The sequence below is a fragment of the Sprattus sprattus genome (assembly GCF_963457725.1).
Source record: "Sprattus sprattus genome assembly, chromosome: 2".
Lineage (NCBI taxonomy): Eukaryota > Metazoa > Chordata > Actinopteri > Clupeiformes > Clupeidae > Sprattus > Sprattus sprattus.
This window is the reverse complement of record NC_137921.1, coordinates 58,901,003-58,923,264: the sequence shown is the minus strand read 5'-3', so window position 1 is coordinate 58,923,264 and position 22,262 is coordinate 58,901,003. Positions and strand designations below refer to the sequence as shown.

The 22,262-nt window shown below is 41.2% G+C and overlaps 1 protein-coding gene across 1 annotated transcript in view; it reads left to right on the top strand.

Annotated features, from left to right (window-relative positions):
* The window catches only part of cep350 (centrosomal protein 350), a gene marked incomplete at its 5' end in the record, with an annotated part of 29,054 nt that extends 11,151 nt beyond the window's left edge, over positions 1–17,903 (top strand). Inside the window, 21 exons of the mRNA XM_080860319.1 lie at positions 1,871–2,094; positions 2,560–2,726; positions 3,428–3,538; positions 3,992–4,092; positions 4,552–4,727; positions 4,842–5,038; positions 6,066–6,262; positions 6,631–6,718; positions 7,932–8,072; positions 8,228–8,385; positions 9,146–9,315; positions 9,927–10,096; positions 10,693–10,885; positions 11,740–11,900; positions 12,039–12,169; positions 12,259–12,341; positions 12,451–14,219; positions 14,959–15,435; positions 15,928–16,074; positions 16,439–16,561; positions 16,759–17,903. Coding sequence (XP_080716445.1) covers positions 1,871–2,094; positions 2,560–2,726; positions 3,428–3,538; positions 3,992–4,092; positions 4,552–4,727; positions 4,842–5,038; positions 6,066–6,262; positions 6,631–6,718; positions 7,932–8,072; positions 8,228–8,385; positions 9,146–9,315; positions 9,927–10,096; positions 10,693–10,885; positions 11,740–11,900; positions 12,039–12,169; positions 12,259–12,341; positions 12,451–14,219; positions 14,959–15,435; positions 15,928–16,074; positions 16,439–16,561; positions 16,759–16,926 — 5,152 coding nt within the window. The 3' untranslated portion in view covers positions 16,927–17,903. The remainder of the gene's footprint in view (positions 1–1,870; positions 2,095–2,559; positions 2,727–3,427; positions 3,539–3,991; positions 4,093–4,551; positions 4,728–4,841; positions 5,039–6,065; positions 6,263–6,630; positions 6,719–7,931; positions 8,073–8,227; positions 8,386–9,145; positions 9,316–9,926; positions 10,097–10,692; positions 10,886–11,739; positions 11,901–12,038; positions 12,170–12,258; positions 12,342–12,450; positions 14,220–14,958; positions 15,436–15,927; positions 16,075–16,438; positions 16,562–16,758) is intronic.
* Between the last annotated feature and the right edge of the window lie 4,359 nt (positions 17,904–22,262).

Sequence of the window (22,262 nt, the reverse complement as noted above, 5' to 3'; positions counted from 1 at the left end):
GTCAGTATTATCTGCCATTACTGTATGACTTGATTGTTGGAGGAGACCACAGCTCGATGAACTGAAAAATCCCTTTAGTAACTAAACTCCTCAAAAAAAGTTTGGAAACGTTTTTCGGTCGATTATTCCTCCCCTTTAATAATACCAATTGGTATTGTATATCGTTGGAAAGCCTGATTAGTCACCTTTACAACGAGGTACAACTTGTAAGGATTGTGCATTCGTGGAATGAGCAACACAGCTAACCGTGTGGGTAGCGGCCCAAATAAATGTGCCAAAATCCCCTGCAATATACTAATTGGTATTGTTAAAGGGGAGGAATAATCGACCGAAAAATGTTTCCGAACTTTTTTTAGGGGGTTTAGTTAGACACCTGGCTAGTGTGAGGCAATTCACATGTCAACATTTGTCAATTGGTTAGCAGAAGTATGTTTTGTAAGCATTTCACAAATCTTTTAAACGAAATAATAATGAAATAATTGCACCTTCTTATGTGTCATTTGGAGGATTTGAGTTGCTTTTATCATTTTATCACATCATCATCTTTTTTTGAATCCTTTTTTTCATGGGCTCAAGCATCAGTTCTTGTGCTTTCCACAAAATGGGTCGAACAGCCTTGTAAAGTAGTCAAACAGCCTTATATTTCTACCTGTTAAGACTCAACAATCCCACAGCTGTGAAGAAAGGGTTAAAGAGTAACCACCAGATAAGAAAAATAAGCAAGGTTGTCTTTGTAAGACAAGCTCTGTTAAACATGTCTGGAATTATTCAGAACACTAAAAAGCTCAAATCAAAAGGGGTGGTGATTTTTATCGATTCTCTCTAAAACGATTCTCTCTCGATTCAGGAAAGTTCATAATCGATTTTGTAATAAAAAAAAACACATCACATCCATTTTATGATGAAATGCAAGCTGCATCGATTATTGGATTGTTCATAGAAAGTCAAAATCGTGACAAGGAAAAGCTTTTTCTCTAATAAAAAATAGAGAAGGTAATTCATCTGTTGATCTTCTTTAATTATCAAACACAAAGTAGGAAGTGTAGCAAAGACTCTGAGTAGCAAACTCGAATGTTTTAAAAGTCGAAATGGATTGATAATCGTTTTATCGGTTTAGAATTGATAATCGTTTTTTTTACACATCCATTTTATGTTAAAATGCAATTATCGATTGATTATCGATTATCAATTTGAAACCGATGAAACCATTATCGATGCATTTCGACTATTGAATCATTTGAGTTGGCAACTCAGAGTCTAAAATCACTTCCTACTTTGTGTTTGATAATTAAAGAAAATCAACAGATGAATTACCTTCTCTATTTGCTTTATTAGAGAAAAAGCTTTTAATGGTCACAATTTTGACTTTCTATGAGCAATGCAATAGTCGATGCAGCTTGCATTTCAACATAAAATGGATGTGTAAAATAAAAAAAATAAAAAATGTTTTTCAAATTACAAAAATCGATTTAAAATCGAATCGCTGACCTCCTGAATCGATTTCAAATCGAATCGTGAGGTGCCAAGAGATTCCCACCCCTACAAATCAATGTCTATCGATTGGATAAAATCGAAGGAATTTGTTCTGTCTGTATTTGCAATCAGTAGGTCATCACAATAAGGTTCATTCTTGTAAAGGAGAGACTAGTGCTCTCTTCAATTCAACTAAATGTGGATTTTGGCAATCGGACAAATTAATTTAGAGTACCCCTAAAGTCAAGTTTGTGAGGGATTCTCTATAGGGAATATATAGATTTGATTTTTTTTTAACAACATTGCCATAAATTGTATGTGTGCAGAACCATATAGGTTTTTTATCCATTTTGTGTTGCTTGGACTTGAAGTTTTTCCTACCTTTGTCCTCTTCCAGCTTATTTGTACACAGTAAGACAAGCCAAAGAAGGACGGTGGGTCCCTCCAGCTCCTCAGCTGCCTCTGATCCTCCTCCAACCTCCAAGGGCAGCGGCCTCACTGCTGGAGATAAAGGTGCTGTGGAATCATCACCTCCTAGCCGGGGCCTTCCCAGCACTTCAGCCATCTTTTCATCTCCTGTCCCCAACAGTCATGGTGCTGAACAAGTGGGGAACACTGCAGGTAAGTCTCAAGGTTCATATGCCAACTAGTTTCATGGAACATAATCAAACATGTGTTTGTTATGACCTTAAATATGCTCATATATTTATGAATAATTTGCCTGCTGTAATGTTTTTACAAAATCATAAACTGTATGTAAGATAAGCTAATGTTGTGCTTAACCCGCTGTTGCCAAAATTACTTATTGGACTTAACAGCAACTCTGAAATCACACATTTCAACTGATATTGTTCTGCCACACTAAACCATCAGAATGAATGGAATGGTATGCAGCTGTTATCAATAAAAGAAAGTTACTCCATATGCTCCCCATGGTTATGTCTGTTCACAACATTCAAACGACAAATGTTATGATATGTATTTAAATTAAATAAATACAATGGAAAATACAGAATTTATTGCTGTGTGTTAAAATACTGTCATCAATTGGCCAGATGCTTTGACCTGCTTCTCTTTCTGTCCTAGGTGGTGGGTTGCAGTGTGCTCCAGGTGCCTTACAACAGCGCATGGCAGCAGAGCTCATGTACTTGGACTCCATAGAGGAGTCGATACGACAGCTCAGTGATGTGGAGCGCATACGTGGTGTTTCCCTGGCTCAGCAGGAGGTCTTCTCCCTAGCTCAGGTCCTCAAGGTCAGTGATGTGGAGCGCATACGTGGTGTTTCCCTGGCTCAGCAGGAGGTCTTCTCCCTAGCTTATGTCCTCAAGGTGAATGGCAGCTTTACGGATGCAAGTGAATACGATGAGAATACTACATGCACAGGGGTTCAACTCAAACTCTTTGAATGTAGATAGGTTCAGCCCTAAAGTCAACCTTCTCCCCAAACTCCACCTACTGCATCATTCACTCTCAGAGCGTTCGGAGCGCACTCTAGGCATGCCAACTGAAGAGACAGAGGGACAGAGTGTGACATCAGTCTAACTGGAAAAAATGGCAAAGTTCGATAGCTGCGGACTTATTGGTGAATTACAGGCGATAAGTCATTGGTAATACGTCATTCGCCAAAACCTAGTATTAATCATCCTCGCTGTCTCTAATGATAAATGTGCTCACATGTGGAACAGATTAGATATGTATTAAAAGTAGTTGTAAAGAAAATTTGTAAAGAAAATCAAGACCTGCAGTGCAAATGCACTCTAAAACATAACGCAAACAGCCATGTTGAAATTAGGTTTATGTCCAGAGCATCATTCCATTTTCAGACACATTGTGTCTATGTACATATGAAATGTGCTCTATAAATAAACTTGAACTTGAGACTGCCAGATTGAACCTCTGAATGCACCTGATATTGTGTGTATGTACTCCACTTACTATGATGTGTCTCATTCAGTCCCAGCAACAGGCTCACGAGCTGGACCTGCAACGGCTAAAAGTCAAGACCGAGCAGGAAGCCTTTGAAGCTCAGAGAGATCTGCAAAATATACAGCAGAGAGAAACACAGGTTGGTTATATCTTGATGTCATGTTTTAGATGTCATTGAACTTTCATGAACTCTTTTAAAACATCTGTATCCACCCACCCACTTTAAGAGGTGTTGGGAGGACATAAATAGCAACAGCAAATGTTATTAGGTTAGTTAACACTTAACACATTAGAATCCTACACTTATCTTCCTCAAAATATTATCATTTTTGGTTTCATTTAGTTTTATCAGTCCATCTTCCTTTTTTACGGTTCACAGTTACCAGGGGTGCCCAGACATTTACATTCCACTAGAATTGTCCATGTATTTCAATTTCAACTTATTTGCTAGTATCATCTCGTATGTGTTTTTTTTATTGTTAGATCCTGTGGTATGAATTGAGTTGTCCATACAAGAGGGCAGTGTGGTATTTACATGTTGAGTTTCTTTTTCTGTTTCTGTGTTGATTTTCAATGTTTTCCCCACTTACAGATAGCCAGGGGTCTGAGTATTCAGGCATCCATCACATCCCACTGTGACGAGTCTCAATACACTTTCCATAAGCAGATCCCAACTTCCTCCAGTACTCTCAGGTACCCACAAGAACTTCCTTTTCCTGTGCAGTTGCTGTATTTTAAAACATGTTGTTATGAACTAACATGTCACCTGTATGAATCCTTAGAAATTGTATGAAAATGCCGATAGTACGAACGGTTAGGGCAAGGGTTGAGACTTGGTACGACCTTGTCACTGTTGAAGATATGACTAGTGTTTTCTGCATTCTATTTAATAAAGCTGCCATCTGGGGACGTATGTGGCATTAGTTTCTCAATTTAGATTTGTATCACAGCACAGTTGTGCAGCGACACATCTTTGTGTTCAGGATTTGTACTGTTCTGTGAAGGATGTGGTGCATACCTTTGTCAGATAACTTCAATTTGTTGGCAATTTCTTGTTTGAAAGAGCCTGAACAAAAAAAACGTACAATCTGTACAAAAATTCATGTCTCGTCCAATTTAAAGTGATCAGTTCCTTGTTCTCCTGTCCAGCAGTGGAGGGCACAGTGTCAGCGGAGGGCAGGGGAGCTCCCCTCTTCCATCATTTGAGCAGAGGAGGGATGTTGCTGCTAGAAACTCTATTGATGGCAGTTCAGTTTTGGAAGAGGCCCATCTTGCAGCTCACAATTCCACTCCCAGCGACAGCATACCCTCCCTTCAGGATGACAAAGGTATGATAATATATATATATATTATATAATATGCCATTGGAAACAGAGAATTATGAGCTCAAATGACAAGACTGTAAACCTATGATGGCAAATCACTTTTCACTCTCAAAGCAGATAGCATGTCAGTGGCCACCGAGTACTCTCTGAAGTTTGACGAGTCTATGACGGAAGATGAGATCGAGGAGCGATCCTTCCGATCGCTGCTGCCTTCGGAGTCGCATCGGCGAGTAACACTGGAGAACAAGCAGAGCCGGCACGAGTCGGAAGAAGAGCCCGCTCAGGACATGGCTATCTCTCTGGATTCTTCCAAGGTTAAGACTTGTTTTTCACTGCTCAAATCCTGTGTCTTTGGCTTTCTACACTATTCATGATCACACTATACCATACCCTGTCCGCCCTTTGCTCTCTACACTATTCATGACCATACTAACTATATACCATACCCTCTCCTTCCTTTGCTGTCAGAGTTGTCTAAACTCAGTGTTGTACTTAGTGTGTTTTTATGTTTTACCGTAATTCCTCAAATAAAGACCGGGATTCAATTAGACGCCGGGCTTCAGATAGTAGCCGGGGGCGTGGTCGATACGGACAAATAAAGGCCGGGCCCCGAATACAGACCGGGGGCTAAATAAAGTAGCCTTTTTTACTGTAGCCTACCAGCATCAGTCCATCGGCACAAAATAGACATCTCAATTTAATTGAATGCATTTCATAAACACATGTTCTACTCATGTTTAATGTTGTTGGCTAATTTCATGGGCTGTTTGCAGGACTTAAGACTACTAGGCAAATTTTGCAGGAAGTGTTTAACGCATATGCAATGAATGATATTAGCCTACTGTAATTATGCCCATTATTTGATTTAAATAATACAATTCTATAACAGAAGATAAGTAGGAAATAAAGGCCTGCCCCTAATGCTAGCCTGCCCCAAATAAAGGCCGGTGCACTGTGCAGTCTAAGTAAATAAAAGCGTAGGTCACAATTTGAGGATTTACAGTATGTTCACTGTGTGCACCTATACACCAGAGCAAATTCCAGGTAGGTGTAAACCTATTTGGCAATAAATACTATTCTGATTCTGATTCTGATTCTAAACTGTTGAGGTGTCGCATTCCCATGTCATATTGAACATGGTCTTTTGTAAATACTGATAGTGGCTTAGATTCATCAGTGTAATAAAGACATTAATCACTGATTTAATTGCTTTGGGCCTTAGTTGCTGAGTGTTGTGTCTGATTGCAAATGAGCCTGACTGTTATCTGGTATTGGTGCCAGACAGATAAATAGACTTGTTCATGTATGCTTCTCACGCTATGCTATGCTATGCTTTGGCAGGTGCTTCAGCCAGACAACAGTATCCCTTTCTCCAGCGGACAGAACAACTTTTCCAGGTTCACCATGGACATGGTGCGGCAGTACATGAAGGAGGAGGAGGTGCGTGCCCAGCACCAGAGCTCTCTGCTGCAGCTCCGACAGCGGGCACTGAAGGACAAGACTCGAGCAGAGCTGGCATGGCTGGATCACCTAAAAAGGCATGACAATATTATAAATGTTTCTCATATTTACTATTTTGTCATCATGTGCATGTTCACTCTCGTTTTATTTCCTTGAAATATTATGTAGAAAATTCGATTTTAAACAGAGGTAGAGCACAGTTCTATTAACAATTAACATTGTTGTGTGAGACACTCTAAGATGTCAGAAATAATAAAAGCATCACTTGCTTAATAAAAGCAAGTCTTTCATGACGTAGTTTTCACCAGAGTTGAAGAACATTGTATTTGTCTCCCTCCTTTTTCAAACACTCCCTGTGTTTTGTTTATCAAAATATAGTATGTGATCTCTAACAGCGTGTAACCTTTCAGCAAGGCGCTGCTAAAACCAAAAATGTGTTCTACAGACGTCTCAGGGGTAAAGGAGAAGATGACAAGATGCCACCGATTAGGAAGAAGCAGAGAGTATTGTTACTGAAGCTACAGCAGGAGCAGGTAATAGGTTTTGTTTCAATTTGTTTAAAAATGTCTCAATTTGAATGACCATAAAACAGGACATACAATTGGTAAGGACAACAGACTGACAACAGCCAGTGGCTGAGTTTTTTCATGCCATCGAAGATAGTTTGTCACAGTATGTATTTCAAACTAGCACTGTTACATGTTGGGTTCAATAGTGTTGTTGGTGGCATGCCTGACTGTTTATTGTGTGATTTTTTTCGAGTCAGGCATGATCTATTCATCATCGGCCTAGGCCTTTTCTGGGTTTGTTTTATTTAAAGTGGCCGTGAATACTAGCAACCTTAAAACAGGGTCAGTAGGCTGACTCACTTCACTTCTGTTTATCCAAACCACGTTTTACTGATGTTGACAAATGTATAGGATTTGTTGTCTTTAGTAGCGCCATCGGTTTGATGATGATCTTGTTTAGTTGTATGCTGTTACTCAAGGATGCTTAACCATCATGCACAGGCAGTGTAGTGGCTAAAAGTTCCCTTGTTTCTATCAGTAGATAGTTCTTAACATTTTCTTTGAATAACCACTCTCAGACGGAAAGAAAATGAGTCTACGCGTGTATGTGTTTCAACAACGGTAGCAAAAACTGGACTCCACCAAAATACTCATGTCACTGGCTTTAATTTGAGAATGGCATGTTAGTAGTGCATTTAATATCAGTACAGTTGATTAATTAGTGCTGATATTTACATTTATGGTCCGTAGCCTGGTGGTCTACTACCACATAGGCACGCATGGGTCATCTCCACGCAGGCACGCATGCGCATAACACTCCCTATGAGTGGCTTCCCTGTCACCACTAGCCCCATGTTACATCGGCCTTGTTTGACCGGCCTTGTTTGTTCTCACCGATCGGCGTAGACCACCTCTCTCGAAAGGCTCAGACATCGCCGTAAATATGAGAGGGTTAAATTTAGGTGTGAGCTACATGAGGCAATTATAAGCGATTTACGAGCTATATCTGGATTAAACGCGATTTGGGTGGGTTAAATTGACACATGTATCCGTGCCTATTGTTTAAGTGTAGACTACTGCCCCTTGCCTTACCGAGGGAAATGTAATTCCTTGAAAGGTAATGTCTTACCTGGTTCTATCTTGAAGCCACATAGCTCAGCTGTCTTTAACAAGCTACTCTCTCCAGTGAAAAGCTTGTAATGTGATGTCTTGTTTCGCTCCCTTTCTATGTGATCAGGCAGAGATTAAGAGACTGCAGGAGGCCAATAAAGCGGCGCGTAAGGAGAGACAACTGCTGCTGAAACAACAGGAGGAGATTGAGCGGATGCACTCCACCACTCATAGACTACGAGAGCGCTTAAAGAGTGCTTGCCATCTGGTCAGTATTAACTGCAACTACCTCTGTCATAAGTCACCCAGATGTTTAAAAGCCTTAACTGCAATGTGTTTGTCTCACAACTAGCTCCGTCATAAGTCACCAAGATCTTTAAAAGCCTTAACTGAAATGTGTTTGTCTCTTGCCTTCCACCTCAGGAGTCCTCCAGCTTTGAGACCACAGAGGAGCCTGCCCCTTTCAATGTGCCCATGACTGATGCTAACTCACGTAGCGCCTCTCCGGTCTCTGTGTCGGGGAGTGAGACCAGCAGCATCATGCAAAGGCTCAAGAAGATGCACAGCCACATGGATGAAAAGTAATACCACCTTTCATTCTATTATTTCAACCTCAGGGTTGGGGGTGGCATAGACACTGGGGGATACGGATCCCACTAGGGTAAACAAAGAAACTGGGAAGTGAACCCTAGTCACTGTCACCTTGTAGGCACCCAAAGAGAATTAGAGCTAATACTGTCACCACATGGGCTTTAACAGTATAACACCGCATGACTTAGAAGGTGAGGTTGCCTAGCATGGGGTTCTAGAAGTCTGAGTCCTGCTTCTCCTTGGGGGTGTGTGCCTTTGCAGGATCAGAAGATGAAAAAACTAGAAGTGCACTTCCTCCACTAAGGCCAAATGCCTTATCTAGCAATGTTAAAGAAAGTGAAAATGATTTTTGGATCCACCCTGTGATTTAAATCAGCTCCAACATGTAAAGGATGCTTCCTTGGCCCATGCTACACCCCTCCACCAAGATTCATGAAAATCGGCCTGGTAGTTTCTGCATAAGCCTGCTGGCAAACAAGCACACAGGCAAATGGCACCAAAAACATTGGTAATAGGTCATAATAAAGAATAAATAATGATAGATGATAAAGCTCTACATATTTTCTAATTACTAACCACAATATATTTCTCACAAATATACAAACTTTCATTTGAATAATTCTAAAAGTTCTTTGGAAATATTAAGTGACACGTTAAGCTGACCAGGCTGAAGTGATAAAACATCTCACCTGTACCTGCATTCATATAATGGTTTGTTTGATGCGTCTTCTTCCTCCTGTGGTTCCTCAGGTTCCTGACGAAGAGAGAGCAGCAGCTGAAGCAGAGGCGCAGCTACGCAGAGGAGCTCCTGCAGTGGAAGGAGCGCCTGGACTCTGAGGAGAGAGAGATCCGCAGGATGGAGAGGCAGGCCATGGCTGCCTGGGATAGTGACATGCCTCAAGTCATCCCCCACCAAAAAGGTGTGTGCACTTCATCTACTGACATTCTCCACAACCCTTGGACACGGGGAATAAACAGCTCTGGAATGTTTTGATGCTTTAATTGAACATATTTGTTCACTAGTTTTGACTAGTGTATTGACCACACCGTATTAACTGCAGTTCATTGAATGTTATATTATGTCATGCCATGTAGTTGTGGTGTGAGTGCTACTAGCCATTTAAGTGGTATGAAGAAGGGGTGGGCATTTCAAGCAAAAATACTACCCCCTCTCCCGCACGCGTGTTTGAGTGCTCGAGTTCTTCCTAGATCTCGTTAAGGTGCATGGCGCACAAGAGAATGGCTCCCCTGCGTTAGATGATATGTCTTGCTCATCCAACAGGTGGTAGGAGAGTCAAACCTTTCTTTTTGAAGGTGAAGTGTGTTAGTATCCACATAAATGTATAGGTCACTGGATGCAACGTAAAACTACTGCTGCGGTGCAATCACTTTCACACTTCTGTGTGGAAATGCATCTCTAGATTAAAGCTGTTATTCGGAGATAAAATCGTTACACAATGTCGCTTTAAATGAAAATGGTTACAGATAATGTTTCACCCAGTTTTTCACTGTAATATTTCTCTCCTCACAGATGCTGTAGGGCAGGATGCATTGGCAGATCTTTCAATGTACAGTGGACCCTCCAACCTTCCCTTACCTGAGAAGCTGACTGGGCATTCTGAATCAACCCAAAGTCAACTCAGCAGTCAGCAAGCAGGTGTTAGCTTGTCCCAGGAGTCTGAGATCTCTGAAAGAATCCTGGTAAGTTATAGGTCATTCACACTTACACTGAAAGCCATTATTTTGATGTTAATATGCCCTATTGGCGTCATGTGGGAATAGAAGCCAATGTGAACATGGCAAAGTCGTACCCTCATTCTACCCAACATTCCCTTCTTCAAGAGGACTCCTCCCATCTCTTCTACCCATACTTTCTTGTACTGTGCTTGTAGTACATACTGTAGGCCAGCCTATTTACCCATAATATAAACAAATGCCATCATTGACATAGATTAAAGCTGCTCAACAACCAATACTTTGAAAGCTGGCTGGATTTTGTATTCACTATTCTGGGTATTTTATGTATATACCTTCTTCTATGTTTCTTGGAATCACATATAGCGCATGTGTGCTAATTTGTGTTATCCTCTGTCTGATATGTTTATGCTTGCTGCTGCTGCTCTGCTTTTAGGCAAGATTAGGATTGCTGATTGCTCTGTTTAGCCTTCACACCTAAGGTGTTAATACTTTATGTGTACATTTGAGACGGTATGTTGGATATTTGGGTGCTGTCTTAATGTGGGATTGAAGTATATCATCATAACCTTCCCCTGTGTCCTATCCTTTATCTGCACTAGTCTCCCTCAGGGGAAAGCATTTCTAGCCCATCCCAGCACCTGGAGATCAGCAGTGGGGGCAGCATGGGGCACTCCCAGCACCTGGAGATCAGCAGTGGGGGCAGTATGGGGCACTCTCAGCACCTGGAGAGTAGCATGAGGCAGATCTGCTCTACTGACCACAGGACTAGTGATCAGATCTCATCTGGGAAAAGTGAGTCAAGGATTTATTTACATATATAGGCTCTCTAAACATATCATGAATCCGTTTTTTCTTTAGCATGCACATATGTTGGTAGCATATAAAGTTCTACAACAAATACAATGTCTACATTTGACTTGATTGTTATGTAGTTAGATATTATGTAAGGGATAATGTATAGTCTGGCGGTCATTATCGAAAAATAAATTCCGGCGGGACGAACGGGACTCCGACGCGGGAAATACTAGTTGCTTTTACCTTTTTTAACATTTTTATGTGAATCAAATGTTGTTCTTTGTAATTTTGCAAAAATGCTAATATAACTAAGGTAGTGATAAGTAAAAGACTATACAATTTTGATGCAGGTGTCTCTTAATGGAGACAAAAAATATTCATGACCATACTATACCATACCCTGTCTTAACAATAATTACATATTATTTTTGGGAGGATGTGTTTACAAAGAAGCTTCTTCTGCAATAAAACCAAATGTGATCCATGTTCAAGTATAACTCTTTTATTTTGAGACAACCATTTGAAAATATAAGTTGGAGATGGAACAGTGCTTTTGTCCACTCAACATGTGTGCCATGATGAGATAAACGAAGGAAAGTGTTAGGAGGATGATGTTGGGTCTTTTTTGGGTCTAAGGACAATGAAGAGTAATATGATATTTAACTACAAATTCAAGAACTACAACTAGCTGAAGAGGAACTAGCGTAAATATTTACAGCTGTCACACTAGGAGATGTGCATGTTAACTTCTGATTTGATTTGAAAGGCAAAATTCCATTTGCGTGACATGATAACTAGCTGATGTAATAGTCTCCTCAAAATTATAACATAAATATATATGATTTTTTTAGAGTCAACACCAGATCAGAGCAGCATTGAGAGCCGGATCTGGGCTCTGAAGGAGGAACTGAGAAAGCGCAAATCTGTTGTGCACCAGCTGAAGAAAGAACAGAAGAAACGACAGAGAGAGCGCCTGAAGGCTCAGGAGGCCAATCTACTGAAACAGCTAGAGGTGAGGAGTCCCTCACTGGATTCTCTTGAGTTAGATATGCATACTTCCTCAATCATAGTTTCTGTGTGCTTATTTGATACTTGTTAATCATGTCATTTATCAGTATACTATTATTTTGTCATGTCTTTAACCTTTAAGTCGTATAATGACTTCATAAAGAAGACCAAATCAGAGTTAAGTGAAGACCTCGAAAGCACATTGACAACTAAACCAGATATCAAGAAGCTTACAACAGGGAAACCAAGAATCAAAACATCTTCACCCCAGAGGTCAGTTTCTTAAGATGTATGCCATATTCATTTAATTGGTAATAATGATGTATTTTGTCTTAAGTTTCCTTGCATTCTCCCAACCTCAGATCAAAAGCAAGCAACAACTTGGAAGACCGCACCAAGTCTCAGGAAACTGAGAAGACCATCTCAGATTTTCAAGATAAAAGTGGTATGTTAAAGATACTTTTCTTTAAAAAATGTATGACCTGTATTGCATGTACTGTATTGACTTTTTCATGTGTAGTTAACTCTTAATTTTATCTTTGTGCATCTGTCAGGCTCGGGCCACGAGGAGGGTTTGTCTGATGAAGATCCTCCCACTGTGACTCCAACACCAGTTTTAGGAAGTCCAGACCACTCTAATAGTCCAAAGAATCTGGTGTCACCTGAGCCTCACCATAGGCAGATATCTTTGAATGCATCGTCCACAGTACAATCTGCCAGTGAAAACCTTGGGTCTCACCAAAGAGCAGAGTCAACTGTTGAGATTGACTCTTTGAAGTCTGAGAAATCTGAGAGTGAGCACTCCTATACTCACCACTCAGATCATCTCTCGGATGTCCTTCTTCAGCTGGAAGTTGTTGCAGAGTCTGAGGTCAATACGATGCCTTCACTGAGCGGCAAAGACCTGGCTGAAGAGTCCCACAGAGAAAATGGCCAGAGTGGTGCTCATAAACCGAGGTCTGAGGATGGCGTTAACGATGGTGCAGATGATGGTAAAACCACATCCTACTTACCAAAGTATATGCGCTCAACGGAGCAGAAAACCTGGGGCCAGACCAAGGCATCATCTCCCTCAGTTGATGGTTATAATGATGATTTTGAGTCCCTGGCCGAGTCATGTCACAAGTCTGTTAGAAATAGTAGCGAGGATGAAATTGGTGAAGAGTTGACCTCAAAATCTGAATTAATTAGTGACATCCACTCTAAACATCTGTTCGACCTCAAGAGCCAAACTGCAAATTCTTTAGATCAGGACAGAGAAGAGGACTTCATCTCTAAAATGTCCACAGAGTCATCTACTTCTAATTCACAGGTCTTGTCAGCGGTGGACAAAATGGATGGTTTCAACATTGGGGATAAAGTCCTTGTAAGGAATCTTCAGCTAGGTATTTTAAGGTTCAAAGGCCACACTAGTTTTGCCAAGGGGTTCTGGGCTGGAGTGGAGCTTGACCAATCAGAAGGGGATAATAATGGAACCTATGATGGTGTGGTGTACTTTGAATGCAAACCAGCCCACGGAGTCTTTGTTTCCCCCAATCATATTTCTCACCTGCCAGGGGTTTGTAATGTTGAGGTTGAAACCACAGATGACGAGGACTCTTTCTTTGAAGACGCGTCACGCAAAGAGTCTTTGTTTGACGGCTCAAAGGATCAATTGCAGCAACAAAGCCATGTAGGTAATGACGGCCAAAGATCTGATCAACTGTTTTACACTGGAGACAAAGGCCACTTTGATCAAGCCGATGAATCTTCTGAACTGCAAAACAAGCAAACCACGTTAGAGAATGATTCTGTGACACCAATGTTGAATTGGGAACTGACTAACTCTGACCTCATTATTGATCACTCCAAAGATGAGAAGTGCTCATTAATCAGTGGAGAAAGCAGAGCTATAAACCTGGATCGTGCTTCCACGGATAACCGAAATGTACTTCTGTCTACCATGGAGAAGTTCAACTTGAAAGATCAGCCTGAGGAAGCAGAGCCCTCTGCTCTCCTTGACTCAGTTGACAATGAGAAGGGTGTCTCAGATACCAAGATCTCAATTGATGAAAAGTGTGATGTTTCAAAGCGTCATGAGAAGGACAGCTTCAGCACATTTGCAGATCAGCTCTTCAAGAACTTTGTGTCAGACAACGTGGAGCAATACCAACAGATACAAAAAGCTAAACAAAAGAAGATACAGAATGCCAATTTGAAGAAAGATGATTTTGGCTGCTTAAGTAAGACACCCATGCCTTCAGCAACCATAAAGATGGATACGTTTCCTTACTTTGATGAAGAGGAAGAGGATATAACATCACCAGAACTTTACAACCGACAGGTGAGTAAGGGATTACGTGAGTGGGACGAAGGGAGATAAAAGTTATTCAAATTGCATGCAAGGTTTCTCTATAAACCAGCATGGAACATTTGGATTATAGTGTCCGTACGACATCTGAACACCGCTCATGTCCTTCAGCTGTACATGGAAGGTGCTTTTCAGACTGAATGAGCTATGTAGGCTTGTAGTAAGCATGTCGTTCATTCCAAAGGGTTTTCTGACATCATTGTTCTAAAACAAACACTAATGCCCAAGCCCGAGTCCTTTCCTCCAACTTGTGCACTGGTGAATAGCCCCAGTTCTCCAGTTTTATTGTTGCATTGTATTGCATTGCAAAAGTCAGTAGGTGAGCCCCGATTGGGCCCTGCCCACTCCAGGATGGAATTAAGAGTGAAATGAGCCACGTTTCCAGTCCAGCCCCAGAGAGGGAGACAGAGCCATAGTGATATATCAGCTCAGTTTGATTTATTCATATCGCAACATTACATGAGCACAATCCAAAGTCTTTAACCCCCAAGAGAAACAGTGGACATGGAAAAATCTCTTTGTAACAGGTAGAAACCTTGGGTAGAACCCAACTCAAAAGGGGGGATTCATGTGCCTGGGACCAGTAGGGGGATAGGAATATATTTAATTATGTTAAATCTATATTATCTCTCTGACGTAAGAGATCTAGTTAGTATCTCAGTATGCTCAGAGTAAGTGTTTCGTACCTTAATTGTTGATCTTTCTGCTATAGGAGAGTCCTGTGTTGGATGCATCTGGGCAACAGGAATTGGCTAAACGTTTGGCTGAGCTGGAACTTAGCCGAGAACTGTTGGATTCTCTAGGAGAAGAACCAGATTGGTTTGAAGAGGATTTCGGTCTTAGTTCTAGAAAAGAGCTGAGACAGAAACAGCTCCACCTGTGGCAGGAAGGAGGTATTCCAGGTACTTTGGGCTCAGCACCACTGGAGCAGGTGAAGACTCCTCCCAGGCCAGAGCTACCTCTTCAAGCCAACAGAACCCCTGAGAAACCGGTCATGATTGTGCCTCATGGCGTGCTAGAGATGGAGAAACTTGTGCACGCTGCCACCCAGGAGATCTGGGACAAGTGCAGATTGGGAACGGGTAAACCACTGGCTGGATCCCCCAGACCCCAGGCTTCTGTTGGGTTCTTAGGAGGGGAACCCAAGAGTGAGGACCAGGACACTTACTGCAAGCAAAGCTACAAACAGGTAAAGTCCATCCACAACCAGAGGTGTTTGGAAAATAAATCCTTTTTTTTTTCAGTTTGTGGAATTTGTCACTTGGATTAGAAACCGTATTCATCCTTTGCCATTGTGAAAGCTTGTGGTTAAATAATGCTGCCTTACCCAAGTCTATGGTTAGGGTTAGGAGTCTGTCAGGAATACCAGTCAATCTGAAGTTAGCAGTCTGTCAGGACTACCAGACATAAAACACCTTTTGTCATATGGATTGTATACAACATGGGGATAAAGGTTTTTCTCTGTCTTCTTAACATGCTTTACAGCCATGACATTACTTTGATCATTTGAGACTCAGATCTGAGAGCTCATTTGAAATGCTTTACACTAATAATACAATTGTGTGTTGTAAAAGTGCAATGAAGACCTCACCAAATCGATACATGGACATGGACCACAGCTCTACGTGAGTTACTCTGAGACCAAATCAACAGTTTTACAGTGATTGCATCTGTTTTTCAGGCTGTATTTGATTTATCGTGGGAGGTTATCAAGGACATATTTGCCAAGGATCAGAATGCAGAACAGCCTCAATGGAAGAAGCCTCAGCGCATCAAGTCGTCACACTTTAATGGAGTCAAATGCACCGAGGATATCCAAACAGTTCAGGTTAGTTGTACATGTTGGTGTAGAGCGCTCCCCACCCCTAGGACAAGACATTTGGTCCTAGTCAGATCATTTATTAGGATTCTGACATGATTTTAACCCCTAGGACAAGACATTTGGTCCTAGTCAGATCATTTATTATGATTCTGACATGATTTTAACCCCTAGGACAAGACATTTGGTCCTAGTCAGATCATTTATTATGATTCTGACATGATTTTAACCCCTAGGACAAGACATTTGGTCCTAGTCAGATCATTTATTATGATTCTGACATGATTTTAACCCCTAGGACAAGACATTTGGTCCTAGTCAGATAATTTATTATGATTCTGATGTGATTTTAACCCCTGTGGTTTTGTTCCAGTCCTTCCTCACAGAAGAGGCGTTAAAGTTGTATAACTTGAAGAGGGAGCACAACCAGAAGACCGACTGGCAGAAAATGCTGAAGTTTGGCAGGAAAAAGCGTGACAGAGTTGATCACATACTGGTAAGACATGTCATCATAGAGACATCAGGCAGATGATTCAGGTTTGATCAGTTTTGAGGAACGTGTTTGTGTTGAACTAGTTTCAAATTCATTCTGAACGGCAAGTCTGTTGGCTTTTAGCCAGTTATCTCACTTAAAGAAAATCTTACTGCTTCTTTAAAGTAAGTTTTGAGTTCTCTTTTCTCTTCTTCTCTTAGGTTCAGGAGCTGCATGAAGAGGAGTCACAGTGGGTGAACTATGACGAAGATGAGCTGTATGTGAAGATGCAGCTGGCGGATGGCGTTTTTGATGCCTTGTTAAAGGACACAGAAGATGTGTTGTCCCAAATTCAGGAGAGGAGATCCATCCGAACCCTTTCTTCCTGATATCCAGACGTCCTTAGAAGAACACTTCACGTCTCTTTCCAGATTAATGTCCAGTCTGTGGACAAGTTTCTAGGTCCTTCAGCCACAGATAAACAAAAAGCAATGTTAACGATGTGTAGTTGACCTTATTACTTCAAAAACAGAGCAAATGATTCTTGCAATTATACTGATGTTCAACAGCACACTTAAGATTTATGTAATCATCAGAAGACAAAACATCACATGAACTTTTAACATGAGAGGCTGAGGAGATGGAGAGGTTTTAGAAAGGGGCTGTCAAAACGTTCATAAATGAAATACCTCACGTCACATCTGTTGCTTACAATTTGACAAGTCTCTTGGGTTGTTCTTCTGTTTAAAGAGGAAACACGAGAAACACAACATCGGCTTAAATGTCATTATCATTTAACTTGGTCTGGTGACATTGTCATTAACCTTAACCTTTAAAACGTCTCTCTTGTGTTCAGCTGTATTTGATTTCTGCCCATCACTGGTGTAATTATGTCTAGATTTTTCATTTGTATGAATCTATTTCTCTGTATAAAATGTGGAATTGTTAAAACCTAGTTAATGTTAATGTTAGAACAGGCCCCTGTCCTGGTAATACAGCTAATGTGTTTGAGCATTTCCACCTGTGAACTGCACACAAGGCAGGAGTTAGGGGTATGTTTTTGTATACTGTAGAAACAATGGTGAACGAGGGCTTCTCTTTTTTTATAAATCATTTGGGAACTTAAGCCGTGTGCTGTTGTGTATACATACATAATACTATAATTCTTTATTATGTAAGCATTTAATCGACCTAGGACAATATCCTGAGATGCTGCACCTGTTCCCATTCAAGTCTGATCAGTCCTGAATTGTATACTGTGTTCATAAAAGAAATGTCACCTGTAGAGTTTGAACCTTTCTCTCTGAAATGGAGAAATTAAAATTGTATGAAAAGTTCAGTTGTATGAAAATATACAGCTGCACACCACTTGAAAGTGTTTTGCAAATGTACAGACTTGTTCTTTTACTGCATTTGACACACACACACAAACACACATATATAATATACATGTAATATAAATATATTGTCTTGGATATGTAAATTGTTTCACAAAATATTTTTTGAAAATGTAAATAAAGTGGATTTCTTGAATGCCACCCAATTGTGTTGCTATTTTGGGGTATCCAGATTGCCTCCACCATGGAGACATGTAGGCCAAATGTGGGTAGGAAAGGGGAACAACAATGGGTGGGAATGGGTGACATTTGACATTTCAACCATAAACTCAGGCCTCCAATAAGGATTTTGAAGGCTTTTGACCAAACTGGATATCTGGCCATCAGAGGACTTGCAGACTCACTGACTTTGCTAGTGTCACATTAAATCCACAAGGACCAAGGCTGTCTGATGTTCTCAATTAAACAAGTCCTCAAGGGCTCTCCTACGGACCTTCTGCAGACTGTCGGAGTCCACAGAATACTTTTCTCTGGTGCAGTTACCCATAATTCAAAGCTGTTGATGAGAGTTGTTACTTCTTGTGTACATGTTTGAAATGACTGGCTACATCAATTTGTTGGCCTTTGGTGAGTTTCTTTGAATAGACTAAAGATATTGAGATGGGAATCATATTCTGTGAAACAACACAAACAATGAATAATGGGATGCAGAGCCAAAACTGCCTTTTATAAAAAGTCTCTTTAAATGCAGGCGTCACACTTTCTTCATAAATGTAGCCTACATATTTCCAGCTTTGGCGGCTGAGTGTTGCATTGAATGTGTCCATAGCAACAACTTGAGCTTGGCATTAAAGACATTTGCCTGAGCCCCATGTGGACTTCAATGTCAGTCTACATTTTTAGCCATGAAATCTGCCGGGGGAGAGATGGGGGGGAGATTTGGCTAAAACTCCAGAGTTTAGTAGTGGATCCTATCAACAGCTGGATGTGCTTGATTGTGTACATCTCTCAATGTATTTTATTTGAAAGAAAGATAGTGGATTCACAGCATGAAGTGCACTTGAGTTATTAACAAGTCAACCACAACAGATGCAGACAAAGCATATTCATTGAGGTAATCAGGGCCGGATTAACAACACAGAGGGTCCTGTGACAAACCATCACTCAATACTCAATAATCCTATTTATGAGTTGAGTATATGACCGAATTAAGAAGCAGGTGTGAGGATTCATTAAACAATATCTTAACTGAGACTATAAACATACAGAAAATACATACAGATGCTTTTGGATCAACTTGGTACAACTGAGAACAATCAAATGCTACAGGATACAACGTACAATACAATAACCGGGTTAAGTAGTTACATGAAACAGAATTAAGTTATTAAAATACAAAGAAAAAATAGTAATCAGGTGCAGACACAGAAAAAAATCTATAATTAAAATACAGTAACTTGTTGGTGATAATGAAGGGGTAACATTCGAATATATACTTTTCGTTAAAAAGCTGTTGAATACAACATTAATTTTGTTTTGCATCTTTTTGCCATCTAGATAGTCTCCCTTCATTTGGCAGTAGCTTATGTCCTCAAATTTTGAGCATTGTTTTTGATTGGTTCTTTTGTTTGGATTTTTGTTTGGTCTCACCTGCCAATCAAAAAGTAATTGAAAGTTATCAAATGTGACATTTGGGTTATGTAATGTTATGTTAGTTAATATCTAATCATCATTTTTATTCAAGTAACACTCTGACAGTCTGAATCAGTAATGTTTACTCATTTTGGTGACATTTTGCAAGTGCGATGCGGCTCTGACAGTCATCTGACATAAACCGTTTCTGATAAAGACCCCTGAAGCTACAGACCCCTGCATCAATGCCGCCTTCAAGGTCACCCACAGAAAAGCATTCTGAGCTCTGATGTACTAGCCACATGTTTTCATGGTGTACATTTGACCGTTTACAATTTAGCAGCGTCACCACTTTTTTTAAAGATGCAAGTTGCAGAATTTCGCAAAAAACATGCTGCTAACAGTAATGTGGTTAGGTGGTTGATGACATGTGAACTGTTTTCCTGCCCTACCAGGTGTAGACCTTCAAGCCAAGTTATGTAAAACACCCTGAGCAATAGTTATTATTTATAGAATCATATAAAGGAAATAAAAGAAATGTATCAAATAATCATGGAAAGATAAGTCATCTTGTATTTTAACATTTATCTTATTTCTTTAGTACTTGACACTCTTTAAAATACTCTTTATCCAGGGCAGATATCCTGATATTCTTGTGCAGACGTTTGGATTGTCATTTTTGTAATTGATTTTAAATGACACTACCCCAACAGTTTTGCTCTTGCAAACCAGAGGGCCGCCAGAATCACCCTGCAACAGACATCAAAAAGGGTACAACATCTGGCGGAGAAAATTAAACTGGCAGAGTAAGTCACATTGGTTCTGAATGTTTTTTTGATGCATTTTGAAATAACAATCAATGCATTTGTCCACTGTCATCTGTAGGTGTATGGATGAATTACACAGTGTCAAATCTTACCGCGCAACGGCCTGCTTTGCCACTTACACACAGCATTTTTTTAAAGAGGTTTTTCCTGAGTTTCTGACACAAGATGTCAGTGTCTGGCTTATTGTAACGATTACTGTTAGGCATATGTCATGGCATGGCTTTGTTTCTGTGATGTGGGGATAGGCATGAGCCTCAACCATTAGGGGCTTCTCCACAGCCTCAGAAACCGCCTCCTTAAGGCTTGTGGTGAGCAGTCAGTACAATGGCTTTAGTTGGCTGTCAAACATCAACTGAACTGAGCTAGAATGGGTTTCCCACAGCGTGGTTGAACAGCTACTGTTGTTAAATGATAGAGAGACCATCCTTATAAATACTCTCTCTCTTAGTTGCCATAGTTGTTGGTCAACGATGCTTTTGGTGGAACGCATCTCTGAGCATCAAATCTCCTCACTTTCATCAAAGTGATGCAAGCTTTGGACCAGGAGATGGCGCTCTTGCCCATATTTACTGGGGATGACAGGTTCTTCTCAGTTCTTCTGTAGTTGTGCAAAGAGGCAGGTAAAAGAAAGAGGCATTGGGCTCATCTCTGGCGGCACCTACTGAGATGATTTCTTGCCATCATGCCATTGTAAAAAATAACCCCCTTGTTTATTTATGTCGACTGGTGGCAGAGGGATCCATTAGGAGGTGTCCATGACCCTTTCACTGTTAAGGCAAGGCAAGTTTATTTACATAGCACAGATCCTACACTTTCCTAGTGCTTTCCAAACGAGCAGGTAAAAGAAAGTGGCATCTGGCTCATCTATGGCGCCTGCCGTCACCGTCCAGGTCCGGCCCTGATTTGACTCAGTTCTGAGTCTGGTCCGGAGTCAGCTGGTCTCAGGGATGCTGTGGGCCCCTGAGCTGCTCACTGGGGCCCCCACTGGGGCCCGACCCACTGTGTGTCTCGCTCAGGCCTCGGGGATGAGATGATCTCCAAAGGCCCACACAACCCCCCCCCCCCACACACACACACACACACACACACACGCAGGTCTGCCATGTTCCATTTGCGCACGGCAAAACAGACACACTGTTGAATCATAGGCCTCTACATGGGCCTTGGGCCAGGGTCCTCTGCACTGATGGCGGGCCTGCTGGGGGGGCCCTGATTCCCATTCTCTCCCCCCTCTCCGGCTGCTCCGGGCCTGCCCGATGAAAAGCCTTCTAATGCCATAATGGGCCAGCTTAGTGATGAGGAGAGGCTGTGTGTGTCATATCAGCTGAGCTCTACCTCGGACACATGCTTCAATGGGAAGCCCAGGCCCAGTGGAAAACAAAACAGCCCCTCAGCTACACATCCGCTACAGTCCAGAGCAAGATGCTGCCTCCATGTTGAGTTTCAAAGGTGAGGGGAGGCCTGTGCTCTTCTCCATTAGACATCTTCCTTTGCTAAATGAGGTTTAATAAGTATGAGATGATACGGAGAAAGAAGACAGAGGGGTAACATCATGGATCACTGTCTGTCTAGACTTGGGAGGATGTTTGTGGGAAGAGAGGCGCATGCCCCATCATCCTGTCATTAGTCTCCGTTCCACTCAGGGTGAGGAAAGGCTGCACATAGGCTGTTTTATTTCAGAAGGCTCATATTTATATCACCGCTGGAAACGTCTGACCAGCATGTCCCCCCACTCCAGCCAAGAGCTTCAGGGTTTTTCCCTTTTTTTTCTTTTCTTTTCTTTTTTTTTTTTTACATATTTTCAGGACGATGCTGACAATCCTTGACAGACGAAACAGACACCCCCACAGTTTTATATGTACGATACAGCCCGTGGAAGAGGTCCAAAATAAATTTTTCTCACCGCTGCTACTCAAGCTTATTTTTGAA